Here is a 23,651-nt window from a genome sequence, read left to right as displayed (position 1 = left end):
AGAATTGAATAAGTGGGTGGAATGGCAATGTGCACGAGCAGGGTTTCAAAATTTGGGCGGGGATTTAGCGGCCCAGACATAATTGGTTCAGATGCAGTGGTTCTAATTAATATTTCTAATATTAACTCTTCATTGTGTATTTTCAACCCAATGGCTATTAACTTTTCACAGTGTCATTATTCTGGTGAAATTTATCATGCATATCGCGACTGACGTCGACATAGATAGCGTTGTCACGTACTACTTGTTGCTTTTCTCAGCGCTGGTTAAGATTAGCCAATCAGAGTTGTTTGTGATTACTGGATGCGGTTATAAAAATAATTTTGTATAGATTTTGTGGAGGAATTACATTTTTATACCAGTTACATTTTTATTAAAATTAAATTATTATACTTTTACTGTACAAATGTCTCCAATTAAAATAAAATAAAATCGTCCTAAAATTTGATTGCGGTCTAATGGAGGTTTCGGCTTTGTGAGCCTCCTAGCGCCCCCTGAAGGATTTTGTAAAATGATAACAAGCAACATTTGCCACCTAATGATGGAAAGAACCGGTCACGTGACCTTCGAATCAGGAAGCGTAGCCACATGCACAGCAGGAGCACTGGAGTCAAACTGCAACAGCTCCTCAACCTGAACGCCCGAACCAGGACTGAGAATACATCTATTAGACACCATGTTTTGGAGACTTTTCTTCGTGACATTATTATTAGCCCTCACGGAACCGACGACCGGCCTGGAATTGGCGGAGGGTGAGTGGATTTGTCACCTAAGCATCAGATGCGTTTACAGTGAAACAGCGTGTTCCTGTGGGTAAACAGCAAACCTCTATATAACTCTCTATCTCTATATAACGCCTTCGGCTACAGCTTAACCGTAATTTTTTATAACATTTAATGTATTGTTAAACGTTGTTGACGTAGTTTGGCCCCGTCCTGCGAGTTAACCAGTTTTTGTCATGGGCCGTTAAAACCGAGCGCGTTTTTGCGGAAAAAAAAAAAAAACTTAGCCGCAGCGCAACCACTGATCTATCTATATCTATATAGATATAGATATAGATATATAATATATATATATCTCAGTGAGCGCAACGCAAATAACAGAACGTGGGTGTCTCTAGACGCGCTTTAAAAAGTTGACGTTATTTTTACCTGACACGCCGTCTCCTGCGCGAGACGCTGATAAGCAGCTGGAAGCGGCGCAACGGTCAAAGATGTCCGTCTACCTCAAGTTTACATAGAACAACCATGGGGAAAAGTGCATAGACGGACACAAAAATATTTAGGCCCTTTAGTCGCACAGTGTCTACGTTTACCATCAGTGTTTTCGAGTGCCAAAACTGCTGTCCGGAATTTTGTTAAAGTCTCAAAAGGTTATTCTGGATTCCCCCCCCCCCAATACATCTGGGTTGCTTTTTGTAGTCTTGTGGCTTTGCTTCCGTTTAGGTCTACTGCGATATGAAGATCTATATTTATCCAGAGAATCACATGGTGGGTTTTAAAATATGAGAGAGAATGCCATCTTCAGCACACACTCTTCTGTTGGGCAGAGTGGTTTATCTATAGGCCGCATCGGTGGCATTAGGGCTGTGTTTTAAAACTTAGCACCTAACTAGACAGCATATTCAAGCATCATTGACCATGTTTACATGCACTTAAGAAAACGGTTTATTTTCAGAGTTTTTGCAGAAAGCGGCGTTCTGAAACGTCACTTAAACGAGAATGCTGATTTCCTTACGCCGTTTAAGGAATTAAGAGGAAGCGGTTTAACACACCTAGGTTTCTCCCGGAGAAAGCTGCTTATGTTACCATGTAAACACAAGCGGCGTTCTAACAGGTTTTTGAGGAGTGCGCATGTGCGTAGAACAGACCGGAGAACAAACATCATAGTATGGAGCCCAACAAGTCAACAAAACATTTCTGGGAGTACATTGGGAAAAGCACATATACTATACCCATTTTCTGTAAAAACACCACTGTAAAATATCGACGGTCCCTCACGTTCGCGTGAGCTCCTACATGGACGGAATCCCGGAGTTTGACGTAAAGGGAGAGGGGGTAAATATGTTTGTGTATGTGTGTGTATATATATATATACACACTGTATATACACAAGTACTGTATAATGTAATATTTAAATTTTATATATATATATATATATATATATATTGTTGATCATGATTATCTTATGTTTGTTCAGAATGTAAGAATACATTTATGAACATTCATAATCTTAACCATATAGAGCCTTTAAGGCTGAGTAGCCTTTCAGGCACAACTCGGGGCACCTTTCCCCCATCGCGATCTTGCGAGCTCTCTGCGGAGGCGGGGTGGCTCGATTTGGGGCACCTTTCTCACAATGCGAGCCAGAGGTGGGGTGGCACAGTTCGGGGCACCTTTTCCCCATTGCGATCTTGCAAGCTCTGGGGGCAGCCGATCAGGTACCCTGTGGTGCCGCCCCAGAGAGCGTTGCCACCTTAGGCGGCTGCCTTTATCGCCTATGCCAGGATCCGCTACTGTCTCACTCAACCTGCCACCGCCAATGACAGCTCTCACTCAACCTGCCACCGCCAATGACAGCTGTCACTCAACCTGCCACCGCCAACGGCAGCTCTCACTCTGCTATCACTCGTCTCTCACTGACTCCGTCACTGTTTAAGCATCTTCCTCATGATTCATCACCATTACCTGGACCTCCCTCTCGATATGTCAGCATCACAGACAGTTCCAACTCGTACCGTCACCGTTACTTGCGCCTCTCTTGCGATCCACCACTGTATACACACATGCGCATGTACTGTTTCCATACACTAGGATATTTAAAACATTAATTTACATATTCTGTTGCCTCTAGAATCCTGTCTTTTTCTTTTGCACAAGAAAACTTGATCCAACCTCACAATGTACAGCCTACATCGCTTCAATATATGCAGATGTGCAGCTTGCATTGTCTGTATGTATTGTCTGTATTGTTTTTTTTGTGGAGTGTACTGTTGTTATTTGTACTAATACGTGTCTCTATGGTCATGTATGTCATATGTTAGGCATACCTGCGGTTCAGAAGACACTGTTTCGTTTCATCCCCTGCCACACAGGAGAGAAACGATAATAAAAGTACTTGAACTTCAACTTACAGATTTAAACTTGGGCTGCTGCAGAGTGCAGTAATAAAGTAGTGGGTAGAGAGTTAAGCCTAACTTATTTACAATAATACCCTACCATCCAGTGAGAATGCTTTGTGTCCACGATGTTTGTGTCAGTGTGCATATCTATTAATTTTTAATTACAAAAGATAGACTACATCAGAATTATAATTGTTGTCTGTCTGTAATTGTGGGAGAAAAGTTTTTAATTTTATTAATTGCTTGGCACATTATTTTAATCTTTGTTTATTGTTATTCTGTCCTATTTTATTATCATATTTAATTTTCTTGTCAGTAATTTTGTTAATGCTTTGGAAATATTGTATGTAAACACGATGCCAATAAAGTACTTTTATCGAAATTGAATTGAACTGAGAGTGTGTGTGTGTGTGTGTGTGTGTGTGTGTGTGTGTGTGTGTGTGTGTGTAGAGAGAGAGAGAGAGAGAGAGACAGAGAGAGAGATTGTTCACACACACAAAAATAAGCAGCATTGACCTGTAGCATCATTTAAGTTAGTTCAAGCAAATAAGACATCTAATAAGATAGGGTCTTATTTGACGTTATCATAATGTGTGTAAACAAAAAGCTTGACACTCCATAAATGTGTTATACAAACCCTAAATATTTTTACATGTTAATTTATTCAATGTTGTTAACACTGTTCATGATCCGTCAACGCAAAACGCAGCTCTCACACTGGATCCATCAGTGCAAAACGCAGCTCTCACACTGGATCCGTCAGTGCAAAACGCAGCTCTCACACTGGATCCGTCAGTGCAAAACGCAGCTCTCACACTGGATCCGTCATTGCAAAACGTAGCTCTCACACTGGATCCGTCAACGCAAAACGCAGCTCTCACACTGGATCCATCAACGCAAAACGCAGCTCTCACACTCGATCCATCAACGCAAAACGCAGCTCTCACACTGGATCCGTCAACGCAAAACGCAGCTCACACCTAGATCTGTAAACGCCACATGCAGCTCTCACAATCGATCTGTCAACGCAAAACACAGCTCTCATCTAGATCTGTCAACGCCACAGGCAGCTCTCACACTCGATCTGATGCAAAATCAGGAGCTTATGTCTTGCGCGTTCTTAAAGTGGGTGCGAGACGCAGAGGCAGCTGAACTTTGAGTAGTGGTTTCAGTGGAAGTTTGAATCGCACTTAAAATGTACCGGACAGGAGATTGTCAATAGGATATTAACCCCCAATGAAATAACCCCCCTCTTTTTGTGTTTGGAGATTTGAATTGAGGCAAAGCCTGGAGAACAGTGTATACATTCTGTATTAATAACAAAATAAAAAGTTACATTCTACATAATGCAAGTTTCATTCTATAAAATGAATATAATATACCAGTAAATCGTGCTCTGGAGTGTTGTAAAATGAATTTTGATTACTCTTCCTACTTATTTTTTCACATTCAAAAACATTTTGGATTGATATAACTAGGTTTAAAGAGGTGCAAATAACAGAGAGAGCGATGAGAGGTTAAGTAACCGAATTCAGCCTTGTGTGACGGTAGCAGGTCGAGTGAGAGCTGCTGTTGGCGGTGGCAGGTCGTATTCCCATTACATGTATTCCGTTACTCCCCAACCCTGAATATGACATACTCTTTGTAAAAAATCAATGGGAAAATCTTGATAATTATTTGGACCTTCAAAATATGTAATTCAATGATTGGTTTCTTTTGCAGATTTGTGTACATCATTGAAGGATTGTGAATTATGCAGTAATAAGACTGACTGCCAGTGGATGACTTGCAAAGGTTAGTCCCTAATGTAAAATTCAAAGCTTATTTTACAATATTCAACTGACCTTGAAACAGTATAATGCAGATAAGGTTATGCATTTTTTTCAGAAAGAGGCTGCTTGACCAAAGTTCTCATTTATTGTTGAGGTTTGTTTCCTATAAGCTTTTTGAGAAGAATATAGCTGCAGGCTGAGCTCCAAAAAGGGGCAGGAGCTCCAAACCGCCAGCAAAGATATTCAAAGCCCCTAACCTAAACCTTTGCCTAACCCTAACAGTGTTTGGAAGTGTCGCCCTGTTTTGGAGCTGGCCCAACCCCTTTCTGGAGTAACCTGCCCCTTATCAAGTTACTCCACCCCTATTTGGGGATCTCCGGGCTGCAGCTATACCTACTTGAGCTTGTCCTATGGGTGGGATGGGAATACCAACATTTTGACCTATTTACAATGTTGCACACATGCATCACCTGACCTGTTAGTCATAGTGAATTGTTTGTCTTTGCATATAAATGAATACTTTTGTTTCACTAATGGTATCTACTACTGGCCTCACAGTAGCATGTGGAATTTTTTTTTTTTAAGGTTTGAATATCTAGCTGTGTTTCTGATTCAGTGTGGTTGGGGTCCAGTTTTGCTCATATTTAAAGAGTATTCCGGATTTAATGCAAGTTTAGGTCAATCAGCAACATTTGTGGCATATTGTTGAATACCACAAAAATAATTTTGACTAGTCCCACATAGGGGTGGGTAAAATATCGATTTTCCAATGCATCGCATCTTGATATCTATTCTTAAAATCCCAAGATCAGTCTTTTACTCTGTGCAAAACCCGCTACAACAATGAGAGGAGATCACTCGCTTTTGCAACCTAATTTTGCACTGCGTGACTAAAATTTGTGCATTCGGCAACTGGCTGGTAAAATGTATATTTTACTTACCAGAAATTGTGTCGTTTAGTGGTGGAATATTCAGCAGCAAGATCCTTTCACAGCATGTTGAGAGGAAAAGTTGTTCCGTGTAATGCGTGTCCAAAGACGAGATCCACACAACCCCATTTGTCGTTGAATAATGTCTCTTTTAATACCCTTTCTGTTCTCTACAGTCAGTTGTTGATCAAAAACAACAAAAAATAAACATCTAATTCTAATCATACATAGCACAGATGAGATGAAGCCATTCAAGTCATCTCTCGTTAAAATCCGCTCATTTACAGACGCTCTTTTACAGAAATACCTGTTTTGTTAAAGAGAGGGTACTGGTTTTAGCACTTGCTCAACAAATCAATTTAAATGGTTGTAAATAGTACAAATTATGCAATTAAACAAACTTAACAAAAAAATAACATGCAATATAAAATCAAATTTTTTGATTGAATACATGGATTTAATTTTTAAAAAGCTAAAATGTGACCAAAGATATGAAAAACTAATAAAATATAATTAATAACATTTATATTTTTGTAATGTACCTAGTTAGAATGTCCCCTGTATAATTAACAGCATTAGCTGGGAGAAAATTTCTTACATATGTAAGCAAAAGGAACATTATAACTGAGATATACTCATATGAATCAATATTGAATCGGAATCGAATTGGGAAATCTGTATCAATACCCAGCCCTAGTCCCTCATTTGAGGAAAAAAAAAAAAAAGCAAAAATCAGGGTTCCAGTAAGGCACCTAAAATGGAAGTGAATGTCCATTGTAAGTAACTCGGTCCTCAATTGGACTTGTTTATAACGTTGTGTCAATTGTGAGAAGACTTTCCGTTGTTATGGAAGTTGCCATCTTCGATATTTACTTTAGATGCTGCCACAATGGTTACAGCCATTATTCATGGGTTATGCAAAGAATAGAAAAGGGGCTTAACTTCAGTTATTAGTTCATACAGCTAGTATTTGAGCTGCTCTTGCAAGTTGTGTTATTAACAGGACAATTTGAGAGTCAAACCTGTTTTTGGTTTTTAGGCCTGAACACTGACTGTGTGAATGTAGCCTATTCCCTTGTCCCATATGTAAAGTCAAATGAATCAGCATTGAAAGTCTTCTGCAAATCTTTGTTTTTAAAGATTTAAACTAGTTATGTTCCAAACACAGATCCTTTAACTATCTAAAGTGGTTCTAATGTGGTGTGTACTGAAGATTTAGATGAGATTGTAAACAAGTGTGTGTGTTTATTTAGTACTTGATGCTGGTTTTGGTCAGTGTTGGTCTGATGTAACTGCCCTTTTATCCCTAGAGTCCTTCTCCATGCCTCTTTGCTAATGCATGACATGAAATGAGTTAGAGACGGTAAACGTACTAATAAAACACACACACTGTTGCTATGGCACTCAAGGCTCTTCAGAAAAAGAAAAAAAAAACAGGAAAGTAAGTGGTAATAAAGTGGCGGTTTCATGGATGAGAGAAGTGGAAAATTCAAATTACAACAGAAATGAATGAACCAGTGGAGGAAAGAGTATATAACACGTCAAAATGGAAAATCTGGAGATAACAAAATTAGGCTAAATTTTGATTTTCAAAGATGTAGATTGCCTTGAACGTGGCCACATTTTCAGGACTAAAACCCAAGTGCTTGTTTTGTAACTTTGCACAGACTTGGGCTTATCTTTCCTACTCTGTGAGACTTAATTTTGATACCTAAAAATGAAAAACTTGTTTATCCAAGTTTTTCCATTCACTCCCAAATTTGCTAACCTGTCATTAAATGTTAAAGTTGTGTAAGCCATTTAAAATAGAAATCAGGCATGATTCAAAGTCTTGTATTGTTCGATACTATGTTTGCTACATTGTTTTTAAAATTTATTTTTTATATATCGCAGTACGAGGCCTTTTGTATTGCAGGAATGACGGAAAATTTTCAAACTGAAAAACGGCAATTCATTTTTATAATATAATTGATCATATGAGGCTGTGGTTAAGAACTTGTGTAGTTAGGTTTGGCTTCTTTTCATCCAGCATTTTTTTAGGAAATATTTTGCTGAGGCGTTATGAAATTTACCCTGTTATAGGGTAAAGTTCATATAATGTAGTACAATGTAGTTGTGTTCTTATGTTTAAGACCTTAAAGGGATAGTTGACCCAAAAAGGAATGTTTCAAATGAACATTCTGTGGAGCACAAGCAGAGATTGAATGACAGCCAGCCTGAGTCACCATTTACTTTCATTGTATGGAAAAAAGATGCATTGAAAGTGAATGGTAACTCAGGCAAACATTCTGTCTAACTTCTCTTGTTGTGTTCCACTGAGGAAAGAAAGTCATACAAATTTGAAACAACTTAAGGGTGAGTACTAAATCATGACCGAAATTAAATTTTTGGGTTAGCTGTCCCTTTAATTTGGTTTCAAAACATTAGTCAGTTTCTTCGAAGTATTCAGCCATTTAAGTGTTTTTATTTTCTCAATCAAGCCTCCGTAATCTTCCCTTCATGTGGTTAATGGATAAAGAGATTATTAATACTTCATTACAGATTGCAAGCTTGCAGTGTTTCCCTCAACATTACAGTTATAAACCACTTCTGTGAATAAGCACTTTCACAAGCTTTGTTCTCAAGCTTAAATTAAAAGTCAGTTGTCTCCACACCCACTGAGTCTGTATTGTGTCTCTGAGATTATACTTGTCAGCATGGAGAAGTGGTCGGACGGGACCGAGCAGGTGAAGTGTCTGTAACTGCACTTCCCCCCATAACAAAAGCCAGTAGTGTTAGCATTGTGCTATCAGCTCCCTAGAGATGATGTGATCAATTTACACTGATTCAGTGAAACACAACACACTGGAAAGATTCAGGTCTTTAATGCTGTAGTGCAGAACGTTGTGTAGTATAATCTACTATACAGTGGAAAATGTTTTAGTACCTTTAGATAAGAGTATTTTATTTTTTACAAAGAGTAGAATTGTTTTAGAATTATTTTGTGGGTTGTTTAAGTTGAAAATATTCTGTTTTTAGGACAGGACATACATAAAATGTTTCCTCAAAACATGTTTTCCACTGGCCTGTTGGAAACTGGGCTAAATCTACATGTTATGACATTATAAATACTGTTCGCTAATTTGAATTATTTAAATAGCTGGCTCTCTGTGGATGTAGCAGGACATTAGACGATCAGGAAGCTACGATATTTGGGAAAAGATTTATTGAATAGTTAAACAGAATTGTTTGTCTTAAAGGGATTGTTCACCCAAAAATGAAATTTCTGTTATCACTCAATCACCCTTATGTTGTTCCAAACATCATTACATTGCTCTTTTTTTTTTTTTTTTTCCTTAAACTTCTGCCTAACATCTCCTTTTCCAAACCTCGTATAACTTTGTGAAAAAGTTATACGGGGTTTGGAAAAACATAAGGCTAATGATGGCCTTTTTTTGGATGAACTACCTATCCCTTTAAATATTACAATATCTATTTACCAACCTATTACTTTAAGGAAACCTCTCACCAAATCACACATCTGTGTAGACAATATATAGTGTTTGCTCACTACTACTTTTGCAGATTGTACTGTTGAAACATTGTCATGATTGCCTTTTTAGATTTAGGCTACTATGTCACATACAGATTCCAACACATAGGACGGGTTATGGGTTATAGTACAAGTTATTTTACTAGAAGTAAACTGTAGAGGTTTTCACGTTGTATGTCTTACTCATAAAGAATCCAGAAAGTACATACTGAGGGGCACAGATGTTAAAGAATAAAATCTTAATGCATGGTTTTGCCCTCTAAAACCAAAACAAACAGAAGGTGGAACTGGGCCAGTTCACATAATATTTTTTTAGCTAAATGCGCCAGAGAGTGCTGCCATAGTCCTTTTACAGTAATGAACATTTATACATTTCCCTTCAATCATTTCTTGAGACTGGGTTGCTGAATTTGTTTTTCTGTTGGTACAAATTGCTGAGGGCTGAGAAACATGGAACCTGTGGATGTTTTTGATAGTCAAGCACTTAAGCTGTGTCTTGATTCGAAGGCTGCGTGCTAGCTAGCTAGCTAGCTAGTCCTTTGAAGGCTGCAGCATACGAGCGTCCTCTGAGACAGCCTTCGTAGGACAAATGGAAACAGAACTTATTGTTGCTATGACAGCATGCCACTCTTTAACAAACGCGAGCGCTTTGAGTGAAAAGGGAACAAAGTCCCTTTGGAAGGTGGATGTAGAGAAGTTCTCGCTTTGGATGTAGAGGGAAAAGAAAATAGATTTTACATGTGTACTTTTAGTCTATAGTACTTTAATTATATATTACTATAATTATACATATTATATACTCTGCACCCGTCTACTGGGTTACTTCTACTTGGGAATTAACATTACTTTCGTTTGAACATCATATTTTTGGGCAAATGATGTTCATTTCCATTGAAACAAAGAATTGTGGGTTGTGAGTGCCCTCGAAGGATACACCATGCATCCTCCAAATTCCTGTGAAAGAAGGTCGCATTTGAAGGCTGCATTCGGAGTGTTCTACTCGCATTTCTGAAACGAGACGGCCTCGATGACGTATGCGGCTGAAAAATGCGACCTCCGGAGGATGCAGCCTTTGAAACGAGACACAGCTTTAGTCAAAATGCAAGGAATTGGAAACATGTAAGCTGTTGTCTCAGTTTGATGATGTCAGTGTGGAATTTCTACATGAGAGTTTTACCTTTCACAAAAGCATGTGACATTTCCCTCTGTGTATGCGGTTTCAGTTATGAGGCTTTATAGTACACAATGTACTTTCATACACTTATGAATAATGTATCTGTCCTGTTAAAGGTGCACTAAGTAAGTTTTTGCTAATTAAAAAAGTTTTACACAAAGGCATGAATAGCATTTTTTTAGAAATATGTTGAAAATTATGTACACTCACAATAGATAAAGTCATATCAGAAACCCAATAAAAGCTGTTTAATTTTACATGGAGTGGGTCACCCCCTTATGGGCGCTGCCATGTTGGCAGCACTTGACAACCTGTGTCATGCAGTTGACTGAGTTTGAGTTACTACCACTAAGGATGGGACGATATATTGAATTTCAAGAGATCGTGAACCAAATGAATTACGAACCATATTGAGGCAAATCTCTATTTCGAAATTTTAAACATTGTTTCTGTCCATGTGATCATACACTGATTAGTCACAACATTAAAACCACTGACAGGTGAAGTGAATAACATTTATCTCGTTACAGTGGCACCTGTCAAGGGGTGGGGTATATTAGGTAGCAAGTGAACAGTCATTTCTTGAATTTCATGTGTTGGAAGCGGGAATAATGGGCAAGCATAAGAATCTAAGCGACTTTGACAAGGGCCAAATTGTGATGGCTAGACAACTGGGTCAGAGCATCTCCAAAACGGCAGGTCTTGTGGGGTGTTTCCGGTATGCAGTGGTTAGTACCTACCAAAAGTGGTCCAAGGAAGGACAACCTGGGAACTGACGACAGGATGCGCATGGGGAGCGAAGGCTAGTCCGTCTGATCCGATCCCACAGAAGAGCTACTGTAGCACAAATTGCTGAAAAACACAATGCTGGCCATGATAGAAATGTGTCAGAACATGCAGGGGCTGTGTAACTGCAGACCGGTCAGAGTGCTCATGCTGACCCCTGTCCACCGCCGGAAGCGCCTATAATGGGCACGTGAGGGTCAGAACTGGACCATGGAGCAATGGAAGTGGCCTGGTCTGATGAATCGCGTTTTCTTTTAGATCATGTGGATGGCCGGGTGCGTGTGCGTCGTTTACCTGGGGAAGAGATGGCAGTAGGATGCACCATGGGAAGAAGGCAGGCCGGCAGAGGCAGTGTGATGATCTGGGCAATGTTCTGCTGGGAAATCTTTGGTCCTGGCATCCTGGCAAGATTGTTGCAGACCACGTACACCCCTTCATGGCAACGGTATTCCCTGATGGCAGTGGCCTCTTTCAGCAGGATAATGTGCCCTGCCACACTGCAAAAATTGTTCAGGAATGGTTTGAGGAACATGACAAAGAGTTCAAGGTGTTGACTTGACCTCCAAATTCCCCAGTTTTCAATCTGATTGAGCATCTATGGAATGTGCTGGACCAACAAGTCCGATCCATGGAGGCCCCATCTCGCAACTTATAGGACTTAAAGGATCTGCTGTTAACGTCTTGGTGCCAGATACCACAGGACACCTTCAGAGGTCTTGTGGCTTCCATGCCTTGATGGGTCAGAGCTGTTTTGGTGGAACGAGGGGGACCTACACGATATTAAGCAGGTGGTTTTAATGTTGTGGCTGATTGGTGTAAATGAAACAATCCGTAAAACATCATAATCTCTCTATATCTTGATTTGACCCCTACTGCGCTTTTTTCTACACTGTTTACAGGGATTGCACAAGGTCCTTGAAGAGCTTAAAGTGCTTGAATTTAGCTTTTAAAAATAAGTACTGGAATACCTAGAAAATTGCCTTGTTTTGTTGAAGAGTGCTTGATTAAAACAGACCATTTCTTCCATGTAATGTGTGTCCATCAAAGATGAAATCCTGCACTCCACTTTCATTGAATAATGTGTCTTAACATCCTTTTTCATCTGCCATACTTTGTCATTTAAGTGTTATCATATCGAATCGAGGTAATATTGAATCTCAAACCTCATATCGTAGATCGATCCGAATTGTGAGATAAACATATCGTCCCATCCCTAACTTCCACTGATAATGACAATAAAAATAACATGTATACTTTATATAGAGCTTTCAGCCAATGCTCAAACATGGAAGTACAAGTTAACAAAACAAACAAACCAAAAAATTAAACAACAAACACAGTATACTTACTACAAACAACACCGGAGTCTAAGTCTATAGTATAGTCCAGAGTGATGGTATGGTATTGATAATCAGGAGTATGATCCATCAGACTGTCCGAACAGAATGAGTGCATGTGGAAAGACAAATTGTCCAAAGATGAGGTCCCTGCTGGAGTCATGAAACAAACCTCTACTACCTGCAGCTTTCATGGATAAGCGACACAACATCAAACGACAAGCACAAGGCGGTGTTCAGCCAGTGCAGAGAGCTTGCGTGTGTCGGCTGCCCGGTCACAGTCTAGCACTATTCGTTTGGATTGGATACAAGAATGTCCATTATAGGGATGTGTATATTATAAGATAGATAAAAACACAGACTAAAAGTAACAAAACAGAAGATAAACAAACATATTCTGTGTAAAGCGGCAGCATTTGGTAAACAAACGTCCAGTATCCAGGATGATAGGTGTCAGTATAGAGTCCAAAACCACAAGTATTACTGGGACAGATGGGACAAGTAAGAGCCAGCTAAAATCATACTGAGTGCACCTTTTAAAGCATTTCTTGTTGCTCAGCAAACTGAGGAGCATTTATTTTGAAATAAAATGTCCGCTGCAGTCACAGTTCAAGATACTCAACCTCAACTGAAACTGGGTCCTGGAAGTTGAAATACTTCACTCCTTGGCCTTGTAATCAACATATTTTTGCTACCCCCTTATAGGCCTATGAATTAGTTTGAGCCAGATCTGTTTGATTTGGTTTATGCACTCCTACAGGATATTTATACAATCGTAATTCTGCTTGAGAGCCTTTAACATGGTTTAAACAGTAGTGTAAGTACAGGTTAGGTACAAGTATTGGATTTGTTATGCTGACAAGACATGAGAGCTTCTGTATTTGCCATTACAGGGATTTGCTAAAGCAGAGAAGGTCTTTGGAGGTTTTATAGATTTTCCAAGTGTTTCATTAGGTTAAAAATGTGTACTGTCACATCATGAATCACGTGATCTGCTTCTACTTAAGCAAAGCATAGTAAGACAGGAATAAACATTGCAGGATTACTTGCTAGAATCTTCTATAGCACAGTGTCAGCCGCTACACACCCATGCTGATTATCAGAGCTGTGGAAACATAAGTGACAAACATGAGCAAGACAACACTGTCTGTAAAGCGGATTACGAAACAATGTGTAAAAATTCAATTATTGTTATCAGTAGGTATTTGAGCCCTGTGTTGTCTGTCATACTCTCATACAATGCTAGATGTGTAACATAAATGGACATCAGCTGATTGTGACACAGGAGTTTTGGGAACATTTTCCTTTTCTCTTTAGCATGGATTCCTCCCTTTCCTTCTTTCTATCTTATCACATCACAGTATGACTTATTTTTCAATGCTTTTTATTATTAAGTCAATAAACTTTCAGTCACAGGACTTTTTATGCAGGTTTGTTTATGCTTTATCTAAGATGTGTAAGATTTATAGAAGTGGTTGCCCTGACTCCCCATATAACTTGAAAAAATGGATTGTATGATTTTTTTTAAATCTCTGTGTCAGTGTTGAATATGGACTACTAGAGAATAAATATCACACATAATCTTAAGAAATGCCTTTCCTTGAGGCACTTCCTGAGTTGTAATAGGTACAGCTAAAATATTTTCATCAATCAGTCAGGGCTTGGAATGTCACATTGGATGTTCACAATTTTTAGTGGCTGATGTTTGTTTGAGCTGTTGCCATGTTACAGAGATTCCTTTTTCTTGTAATGAAAATACACTGACTTCATTATTTTATTTTTTTTTATAATTTTTTATTTTTATGATAATGTAGTCATTTTGAAATGTTTTTCTTTTACATTCAGACAGTGGATTCCAGTGTCTAAATGCCACTGTTGAGGGCCCCGAAGTTAACTGTATCAAGACCAACTGTTCAGGTAAGCCATCTCAAGCTCACCTCTTCTATTATATTATATAGGTTCAGGAAGAAAAAAAAATCGACTTCAGACTATCATAACTCACTCTGGCAGTTGGTTGTAGCATTTATTAACTGAAAAATAAAAAACAAAATGTTAACTATGAATGTTCTGTGGCTTGACCAGTTGTATAAATCTTTACACAATCCCTGTTTTAACTTTATTTCCTCTGTAATGAAGAGCCAACAGTGGCCCCGATAGTGATCTCCACCACCATCAACTCCACCATCAACAGCACTGTTCTATCTACAAATGGTAAAAGATTCATTCATACACAGAAATTTACAAACAAACTTGAACTAAGATGTTGCTTAATCCAACATGGACAACAATCATCACACACACAGACACGTACCTAATTTAAAGCCCACTCACACCTTAAAGAAATGTTCCAGGTTCAGCTATAAAGGTTAATCTCAGTCAACAGCATTTATGGCAATAGTATTGATTACCACAAAAAATTATTTCGACTTGTCCCTTTTTTTTTTTTTAAAGCAAGAATCCATAAACTTTAAAATACATAGTATAGCAAGACTTAAAATCATACACGTATAAACAAGACTAGTGTGATAAAATCACTCATTATCCATTTCTGTGTAAAGGGATATCAAATCTTTCAACTATGTTGTCAAGACAACAAGTGCTGCAACAACTTGATAAAATCGATAATAATTGATAATGAAAATAATCGGAAACAAATTTTATTATCGTTTAGTTGGATATGTACGGCGTGCACAGATAAGCTTTGTCAGCGATGTCATTTTACAGTGATGAAAAATGTGTTTGTATGATAACTCGTTTGAAAAATGGCTGAGACAAAAACACGACTCAAGTTGTCCAGCATATGGGAGCACTTTACACAGTTTAATGTGGGCCCGGTTGAGTCATTGTGCTGTTTGATGCACTTGAGAGATGTTTCTCTCCTAACTTAAATTTTGTTTTCAATGTTTTATAAAGTAGAACTGTTGTGAATTCAGAATCAGGCACACATTTCCATTTCGCAAAACTGTTTGTCTTTACCACAAGCGAGTCGTTAAAAGCAAACATGCATGAATCTGCTTCAATCAGACTGATTGCAACAGAAAAAGGGAGCACAATAATTTTGATTAAACTGTCCCGTGGTTTAGAAATAGCGCAGCATCATATTGTGATTTCAGTTTCAGTGTAATTTATTGTGCAGCTTTTATGAATATCAAACCAATGTCTCAGAGGTCAAAGTCTGAATTGTGACATGAGTGAATCTTTTTGCCAGTTATCATTTGTTTTTCATTAATAATTAGGTTTTTTTATTACAAATATTTTAATAAAATGCAGGAAAAAATTTGCCTTTTTATCAGAAACATTTCAAATCTAATCAAAGATTAATTATCAAAATAATCGTTAGTTGCAGCCCTATTGACAGTGTAAACCCGGTACTTTTTGCACAATCTCTGTGCAAGGGTACCAAGAAGGAGATACTGTAACTTCATTGTTTACATGGAGCTGAAACAGTCTGACAATGAAAAAATGGCTACCATAAATATTCAAAAATAAAAAAGCTGTCTGCTGTCTTTACTTAACACCAGGAGCATGGGTCAGGTAAAAAAAAAAAAATCATTTTCACAGTTTTCTCAAGTAATACACATTTTTATAAAAGAATATACAATATTTAAGTACTTTTAAAAAATGTAACAAAAATATGTTGGTCATTAAACCCTCTAGGTGTTGGTGCCTTTTACTTCTATTATTACTCAAACTTTGATAAAAAAAAATTAAAACAATCAACATTACGCAAAAACATTTGTTTGGATTTATTTTGTATTGGGTCCAGAATATTAACACAGGTCACTTTTCTTTCACGCTATCAAACATCTAACATGCCTTCTCTATTACTTGCTTTATCACTCCTTTATCAATGATAGACCTAAACAAAGGTTCACACAGAGCAGGTAAGAGGTGTATCCTTTCAAAGCAACTTTCACACTGACTTTAACACACATAGGAGAAATAAATACACCCACATCAGCCAGTATATAACCCAGAGCAGGCTGTAATATTTTTGATGTATCTGCAGTTGAGGTAGAAAATTCTGAGCAGCATTTTTTGTTTCTGCTTAGATACCACAACAATCTCCACTACAGCAGTTGCTCTGACTCAAAACAGCACAACCACAAGTAAGTACAGCTCTCTCTGATGTTCTGAATAGATGTCTAAACCTTTTAGTGTGGCATGGTGACTTGTCTTGCAGCACTCTTAACAGACATAGTTGTACAATTGTCTAATCATACTAGGAAATTAACATACAGTGCATTCAGAAAGTATTCAGACCCCTTCATTTTTTTCACATTTTTGTAATGTTTCAGCCTTCTGCTAAAATGCTTTTAAATAATTTTTTGTTCACATCAATCTATATATATACCTCATAATGACAAAGCAAAAAACAGATTTTTGATAACTTTGACATAAGTATTCAAACCCTTTGCTATGACACTTGAAATTTAGCTCAGGTGCATCCCATTTCTGTGAATCAACTTTGAGATGTTTCTACACTTTGAAGTCCACCTGTGGCAAATTCAATTGATTGGACATGATTTGGGAAGGCACACACCTGTCTATATAAGTTCTCACAGCTGAAAATACACATCAGAGCAAAAACCAAGCCATGAGGTCATAGGAACTGCCTGCAGAGCTCAGAGACAGGATTTTGTTGAGGCACAGATCTGGGGAAGGCTACAAAAAAATTTCAGCTGCATTGATGGTTCCCAAGAGCACAGAGGCCTCCATAATTCTTAAATGGAAGAAGTTTGGAACAACCAGGACTCTTCCTAGAGCAGGACACCTGGCCAAACTGAGCAATCTTGGGAGAAGGGCCTTGGTAAGAGAGGTGAAAAAGAACCTGATGGTCACTCTGGTTGAGCTCCAGAGATCATGTGTGGAGATGGGAGAAACTTGCAGAAGGACAACCATCACTGCAACACTCCACCGATCTGGGCTTTATGGCAGAGAGGCCAGATGGAAGCCTCTCCTCAGTGCAAGACACATGAAAGCCTGCTTGGAATTTGCAAAAAAAACACCTAAAGTACTCTCAGACTGTGACAAACAAGATTCTCTGGTCTGATGAAACTAAGATTGAACTGTTTGGCCTCAATTCCAAGCATCATGTCTGGAGGAAACCAGGCACCACTCATCACCTGCGCAATACCATCCCAGCGGTGAATTATGGTGGTGGTAGCATCATGCTGTTGGAGTGTTTTTCAGCTGCAGGGACTGGGGGACTGGTCAGGGTTGAAGGAAAGCTGAACACAGCAAAATACAGAGATCTCCTTAATGAAAACCTGGTCAGGAGCATTCAGGACCTCAGCTGGGCCGAAGGTTCACCTTCCAACAGGACAATGACCCTTAGCACACGGCCAAGACAACGCAAGAGTGGCTTAGGGACAAATCTGTGAATGTCCTTGAGTGGCCCAGCCAGAGACCTGAAAATGGCTGTCCCCTGATGGTCCCCATCCAACCTGACAGAGCTTGAGAGGATCTGCAGAGAAGAATGGCAGAAAATTCCCAAATCCAGGTGTGCAAAGCTAATCGCATCATGCCCAAAAAGACTTGAGCCTGTAATCGCTGCCAAAGGTGCTACAACTAAGTACTGAGTTAAGGGTCTGAATACTTATGTCAATGTGATATTTCAGTTTTTTTTTTTTTTTTTTTTTAATTTATTTATTTATTTTTTTTTGTATAAATTAGCAAAGTTATCATAAATCTGTTTTTTGCTTTGTCATTATGGGGTATGGAGTGTAGATTGATGTGAAAAAATAAGTTCAAGCATTTTAGCATAAGGCTGCAACAACAAAATGTGAAAAAAGGAAGGGGTCTGAATACTTTATGAATGCACTGTAAATAGGTTACTCTTGCAATCATTCAATTATACAATTGTAAGTAAGTTTGTAAAATACGTTTGCCTGAAACTTTGGCTCTTTATGCAGATACTACAGCTGTGGCACCTACTTCCTCTCCCAAGATGTCCACGTTTGATGCTGCCAGTTTCATTGGGGGAATTGTGTTAGTTCTCGGCTTTCAAGCTGTCATATTCTTCCTTTACAAGTTCTGCAAATCCAAGGATCGCAACTACCACACCCTGTAACACACTGCCACCCAGATGCATTACAAACCCCACACTCCGTCCCTACTGAGAGAGAACACAGATTCTATGATATTTTTAGTTACTCTTGTGATCTCCTGTGTCTGTAGCCATGTATTTGATGCTTGTGATTTGAGCTTTACATTTCATTGAAGTTAAAGCTCTCACAAGCACTCTGTTCACTCACACATACATGAACACGAAAGCACACAGACACATGCCCAAAAGCAGTGTCCTGTCACTTTCATGTACAACCACAGCTCTCCAATTTGCCAAAATCGGTCATTCTGATGTAATTTCCTTGAATTCATTCAGCCCTTATTTTTTCCATTAATTTGTTTGATAAAAAAAACGGTGCTTTGTACCACCAAAATCATGACATTTCTCTTAAAAGGCACAAGAGGCACAGTATGCTGCCTTATTAATGCCTGTGGCAATACTTTCTCATTTTCAGTGTTCAGTTGTATTTCATGAGGGTCAGGTATCTTCATTAGAACAGTGTTTTATACATATACTATGAATAATGGTTCTTCATATTCCACACAGTTTAATCTGCTGAGCCTTTACCCTCAAAGAAAACGAAAGTTTGTTCAGTCATTCTCAGCTTCACCATTGCTCCTACAAAAATGTTTATATAGATTAGGGTTAAATGTGACACCCCCTTCTTTCAAAAACTGCATTTTCAATACATAGTCATTTGGTTTGTGTGTGTGTGTTTTTTTTTTTTTTTTATCTTTTTCATCATTTTTTTTTTTTTTTTGGCTACCTTTCTCATTCACCACCCAAGTGAGGATTTTTGCAATAAATTACATTTCCCTGCTTAGTGCCTCACCTTTAACCATCTAGTAAACATGAAAACTGCATGCAACAGAACCAGAAGGCATCAGTTCTCAAAACTAGTTAGGTGAATTTGTTCATAGACCTTAATTTAGGCAGTGTTTGAAAGCTAGTATAAACTAGTTCAGTCCCATCCTCCCAATTATGTCAGTGGTTTCAGTGACATGATAATATCAGAGAAATTACTTGGGTCTTTGTGGGTACTTACTGTACTAGCAAATGGGCAATTTAAAGCTGAAGTATATGAAAGGAAGACAAAAAAGTAGTGCAACCAAATCAAGTTGTGGTGATATCTGAAATTAGTCTAGATTAGAATTAATTGAATTTTTTTAATTTGAATTTTTCTGCCAGAAATGCAAACAGAACAAGGCACTATGAGAAGGCTGGGGATCGTGGATCCCGTTCTGAATGTTTGACAGTTGAGTCAAAGTGCCTTTAGATGGAGGCAGTGGCTTATTCTTATAGGTTGGGGAATGATGGGTTTTGTCCCCCTTCCTCTTTGAGCCTTAAAAGTGTGAATGTGTTTGTGATGAGCTGCCTTTGAGGCGGTATGTGTGCCAGGCTCTGATTTACCTGCTGGAGTAGGCTGTGTTTGTGTGTCTGCCTGTATGTTTGGTGTGTTTATGGATACGCATGCGTGCTTGTGTTGATAAAGTATATATAGTGTCTGCCAGTTGGACTGATTGCTATATTAAACAGAGTAGATAATTAATTCAAGGATAATTAGTTCACCGTGTTGTGAATTAAAGGCTTTAGTTCTGTTGGCTAATGTTTTGCTCGCAGACTAATGTTGGTCAGATTCTAGCACTCCTGTTTCCCTCTGGAGATTCTAGTGTACTCAGTCATATGTTTAAAAACATAATATTTGTTCATAAACTGAGCTCATTAAATGTTTGACCATAAATGGAAATCAATATTATATAAGGCACTAAAATATCTTAAGCTTGCTTTATTCTGGTTTGAGGTGTACATACGTCAAGGTAATTAAGGCGTCCACTGCTTAGGGCTGTACACAGATCCTGATGTTTTTTAAGAGCCCTTGTGCTAAACTTACAGAACTGAAATATCTAGAAATTCACCCCAGAAGACACTTTCTGCTTGCTTTCAGGATGTTTTTCTTATTCTAAGAAAATGACTATTGCTGAAATCGTTTGAAGAGTTTTGATGTTTAAGTCTTACAATAGAGCTGTCTCGGATCAACAAGCTAATCATTGTTTTCTTTTTGATTTCTTAGTTTGGAATATAATTCTTGTTGGTTCAAATGCAGAGTGGACCTTGAACATGCCTAATTTCTGCCTGGGATGAAACATAGTGGTGTATTTTATTTGGTACTCTTTTCATAATGTTTTTTTTTTTTTTTTTTTTTTTTGGGGGGGGCTTCAGGGCTGATGTGTGTGTATAGGCTGAGGACCTTTTCAACCTTTTAATTGAGTTTTTTCCTTCATTCCTTTGTTGTGAACTTTAAAACTTAACTCAAATAGCTTGCTACTAATAACATCTTCTGTTAGTCATAATGTCTGTTTGGAAGCTGATTGACCTTCTTTGGGTTGCAAATAGTGTAATGGCAAAAATGAATGGATTTTTTTGTTTTAAAAGTCATCATTCTATTGGTGTGTGCTTTGGTTTTGATCTGCTTTCTTGACATGCCAACACTGAAATGTTAAGCCATTCCCAGCCTTGTGTTAATTGCATGTTTAATTGAAAACGAATGTTAAGGCCTCACACTCTTTTAAACCACTCTTAATTGTGTCTGTTGTCGTATCACCTTGCTTTAATGCCAAAGTTATCTATCCTAGCATGAGTCACTCAAAGGCTGCTATGATGCTTCACATGTTTTGTCTTGTCCGCATTCTTGTAATCATAACCATAGTGTAATCAGATAAAATCCTAATTGTTTCCTTGTTGCTTTAACCATGCCAAATATCAAAAACTGTCTACTTATAAAAGCTAAACTGCAGTGTTTAGAGTGTATTTTATTTTATTTTTTTAAACACACATTGTCACAGTATTGTCTATACAGCATGAGGCAACATCCAAAGATCCCACTTAGTTGTAAATGGATTTGAGCATTGCATGCAAAATGCTGTTAAGACTGTGTTTGATGTTAAATTTGAAGGTACAGTTCACCCAAAATTCTGAAATGCTCATGTTATTCAAAACCCATATGATTGTCTTTCTTCCATGGAACACAAAAATAGATGTAAGCCTTAGTGACCATTCACTTTTATTGTATCTTTTTTTCCATACAATGAAAGTGAATGGTGACTGAGGCTGTTATAACATCTCCTTTTGTGTTTCATGGAAGAATGTAAGATGGGTTTGGAGTAAATTATAACAGTTTTAATTTTTGGATGAACTATCCTTTTAAGTTCCAAATTGACATAAAGGGATTGACGAAGGACGCTTGCACTTAATATGTTGAACGTAAACCGCTCTGATTTGCCTCTCACTTCGAGAACTCAAATTAGTCTGTGGCCTTGTTCTCTTATGCCGTTATGTTTGTGTGCACGCATCATCAGATTTCCTCAGCAACAGCCATAAAATGCCACTTTTTGTCTTCACACCCTGAGCTAAAGTGTTGCATTCCTTGGTGGTGCACCTTTTGAAGACAAAGTGCCTTATTTAAGATTAAACAATGAAGATTACTGGTGTCATGAAGACTTGGGCCTTGATCTTGCTAGAGTGAAGGATTGGTTTATTTAAGTTGTGAGTGGATAATGAAAGGTACATTTACTATTACATCTTGCTTGCACCACCATTTTTGCTTTTGTTATGCAATTACAAAAAGAGTTAATTGAGTTACTAATGTCCTAGTTTTAATTTGTCTTTCTTTTATCACTGTAATTACCTTTTGGCATGTTGTCCAATTTTTAAATTGCTTATAAACTTGCACACACCCCACTTACGCTGTCATCTACGAGACGATGCGGGTTGTATCTGTTGAGTGTTGTATCTGTTGCCAGAAAGTTTGCCTTAAATGTTTCTTGCTCTATTATTTTGGTTTTATTTCTCTGGAACAAAAATTTCATTCTCAGTTAGGTTGAAAATGTTGTGATCAGTTAATTAAAGTTTGAGTATTGTAAAACAAATGTGGCTGTAGTGTATTATTTAGACTTTTTCTTAAAAAAAAAAAAAAGTTGCCACGGTTTGCAGCATATAAGGATTGTATTTAAAGTGTAAAGGTTATTACTTATACTGTTTTTTTTTGTTTTGTTTTTTTGTTCTTGACTTAGAAAGCTACTAGAAAGTCATGGTACTGTCGCGAAATAATTTTTCCAAAGATCTTTTAAATGTTCGAGAAATTTATTCCTTTCTAATACACTAACGTAATGTGCACACAGTATCACACAGGTGGTTGTTCTCATGCTATGCTTGCATTTTTAACTATAACATTGAATTGGATCACAAGGGTTTTTATCTGTGATATTTGTCTCACTTGGACACAGTTCATGGTTTCTTACATTAGACTGCAAAAATGTGGCTTGTGGTTTTCCTTTAGTCCACATCATTTATTTGTTAAAAGCCTTGATCCCTGGATAAGGTTTAATCTGTTTCGATGTCCTTGTTTTCTAAAAACTGTCCTCAAAATAAAATACTGTCATGTTTAACTAACAGGATATGCTGTCACTCTGTGGGTCAGCTTTATTCCTGCTTACACTGCATTAAATGGTCAGATTTCTATGCTATCATCATGCCAGAATCACAGAATAACCACCAAGAAACTTGTATTCTGCTGTCTATGTGTGTTTGTCACCACTAGTTACCGTGTTTCTTGTATTCAAATGTCTCTCTGTCCAGGGATTCTGCAATACTGATTTAATTTGAACTGTGTCACGGCATAATCCAATAAAACTAGCTGAACAAAGCAGAGTCCACCCTTTCCGCATGGCTGTCTCTAGTTCAGAATGTGATTCTTCCCTACATTTGACATTCTCATAATTTTTTGTCATCTGCTCTATTCTCCCCTTCATATACAGGTGCATCTCAATAAATTAGAATGTCGTGGAAAAGTTCATTTATTTCAGTAATTCAACTCAAATTGTGAAACTCATGTATTAAATAAATTCAATGCACACAGACTGAAGTAGTTTAA

General features: G+C 37.9%; 1 protein-coding gene across 1 annotated transcript; it reads left to right on the top strand.

Moving 5' to 3' along the window:
• The first annotated feature begins 566 nt into the window (after positions 1 to 566).
• LOC127415536 (sialomucin core protein 24-like) lies at positions 567 to 22,647 on the top strand. The gene is made up of 6 exons (XM_051654306.1): positions 567 to 752; positions 4,844 to 4,915; positions 14,497 to 14,568; positions 14,788 to 14,862; positions 16,704 to 16,760; positions 18,567 to 22,647. The coding sequence occupies exons 1-6, from the start codon at positions 677 to 679 to the stop codon at positions 18,722 to 18,724; spliced, it is 510 nt and encodes a 169-aa protein (XP_051510266.1). The 5' UTR covers positions 567 to 676; the 3' UTR covers positions 18,725 to 22,647.
• Positions 22,648 to 23,651: the final 1,004 nt, after the last annotated feature.

The sequence above is a fragment of the Myxocyprinus asiaticus genome, chromosome 25 (assembly GCF_019703515.2).
Source record: "Myxocyprinus asiaticus isolate MX2 ecotype Aquarium Trade chromosome 25, UBuf_Myxa_2, whole genome shotgun sequence".
NCBI classification, from domain to species: domain Eukaryota; kingdom Metazoa; phylum Chordata; class Actinopteri; order Cypriniformes; family Catostomidae; genus Myxocyprinus; species Myxocyprinus asiaticus.
The sequence above is the reverse complement of the archived record's forward strand: the minus strand, read 5'-3'. Positions and strand labels throughout refer to the sequence as shown.

Excerpts from the sequence above, each read along its gene's own strand:
- LOC127415536 (XM_051654306.1), top strand. The coding sequence starts at position 677 with ATGTTTTGGAGACTTTTCTTCGTGACATTATTATTAGCCCTCACGGAA. Across the intron at positions 753-4,843 it reads CGGCCTGGAATTGGCGGAGG|ATTTGTGTACATCATTGAAG; the intron begins GTGAGTGGATTT and ends TTTCTTTTGCAG. Across the intron at positions 14,863-16,703 it reads CACTGTTCTATCTACAAATG|ATACCACAACAATCTCCACT; the intron begins GTAAAAGATTCA and ends GTTTCTGCTTAG.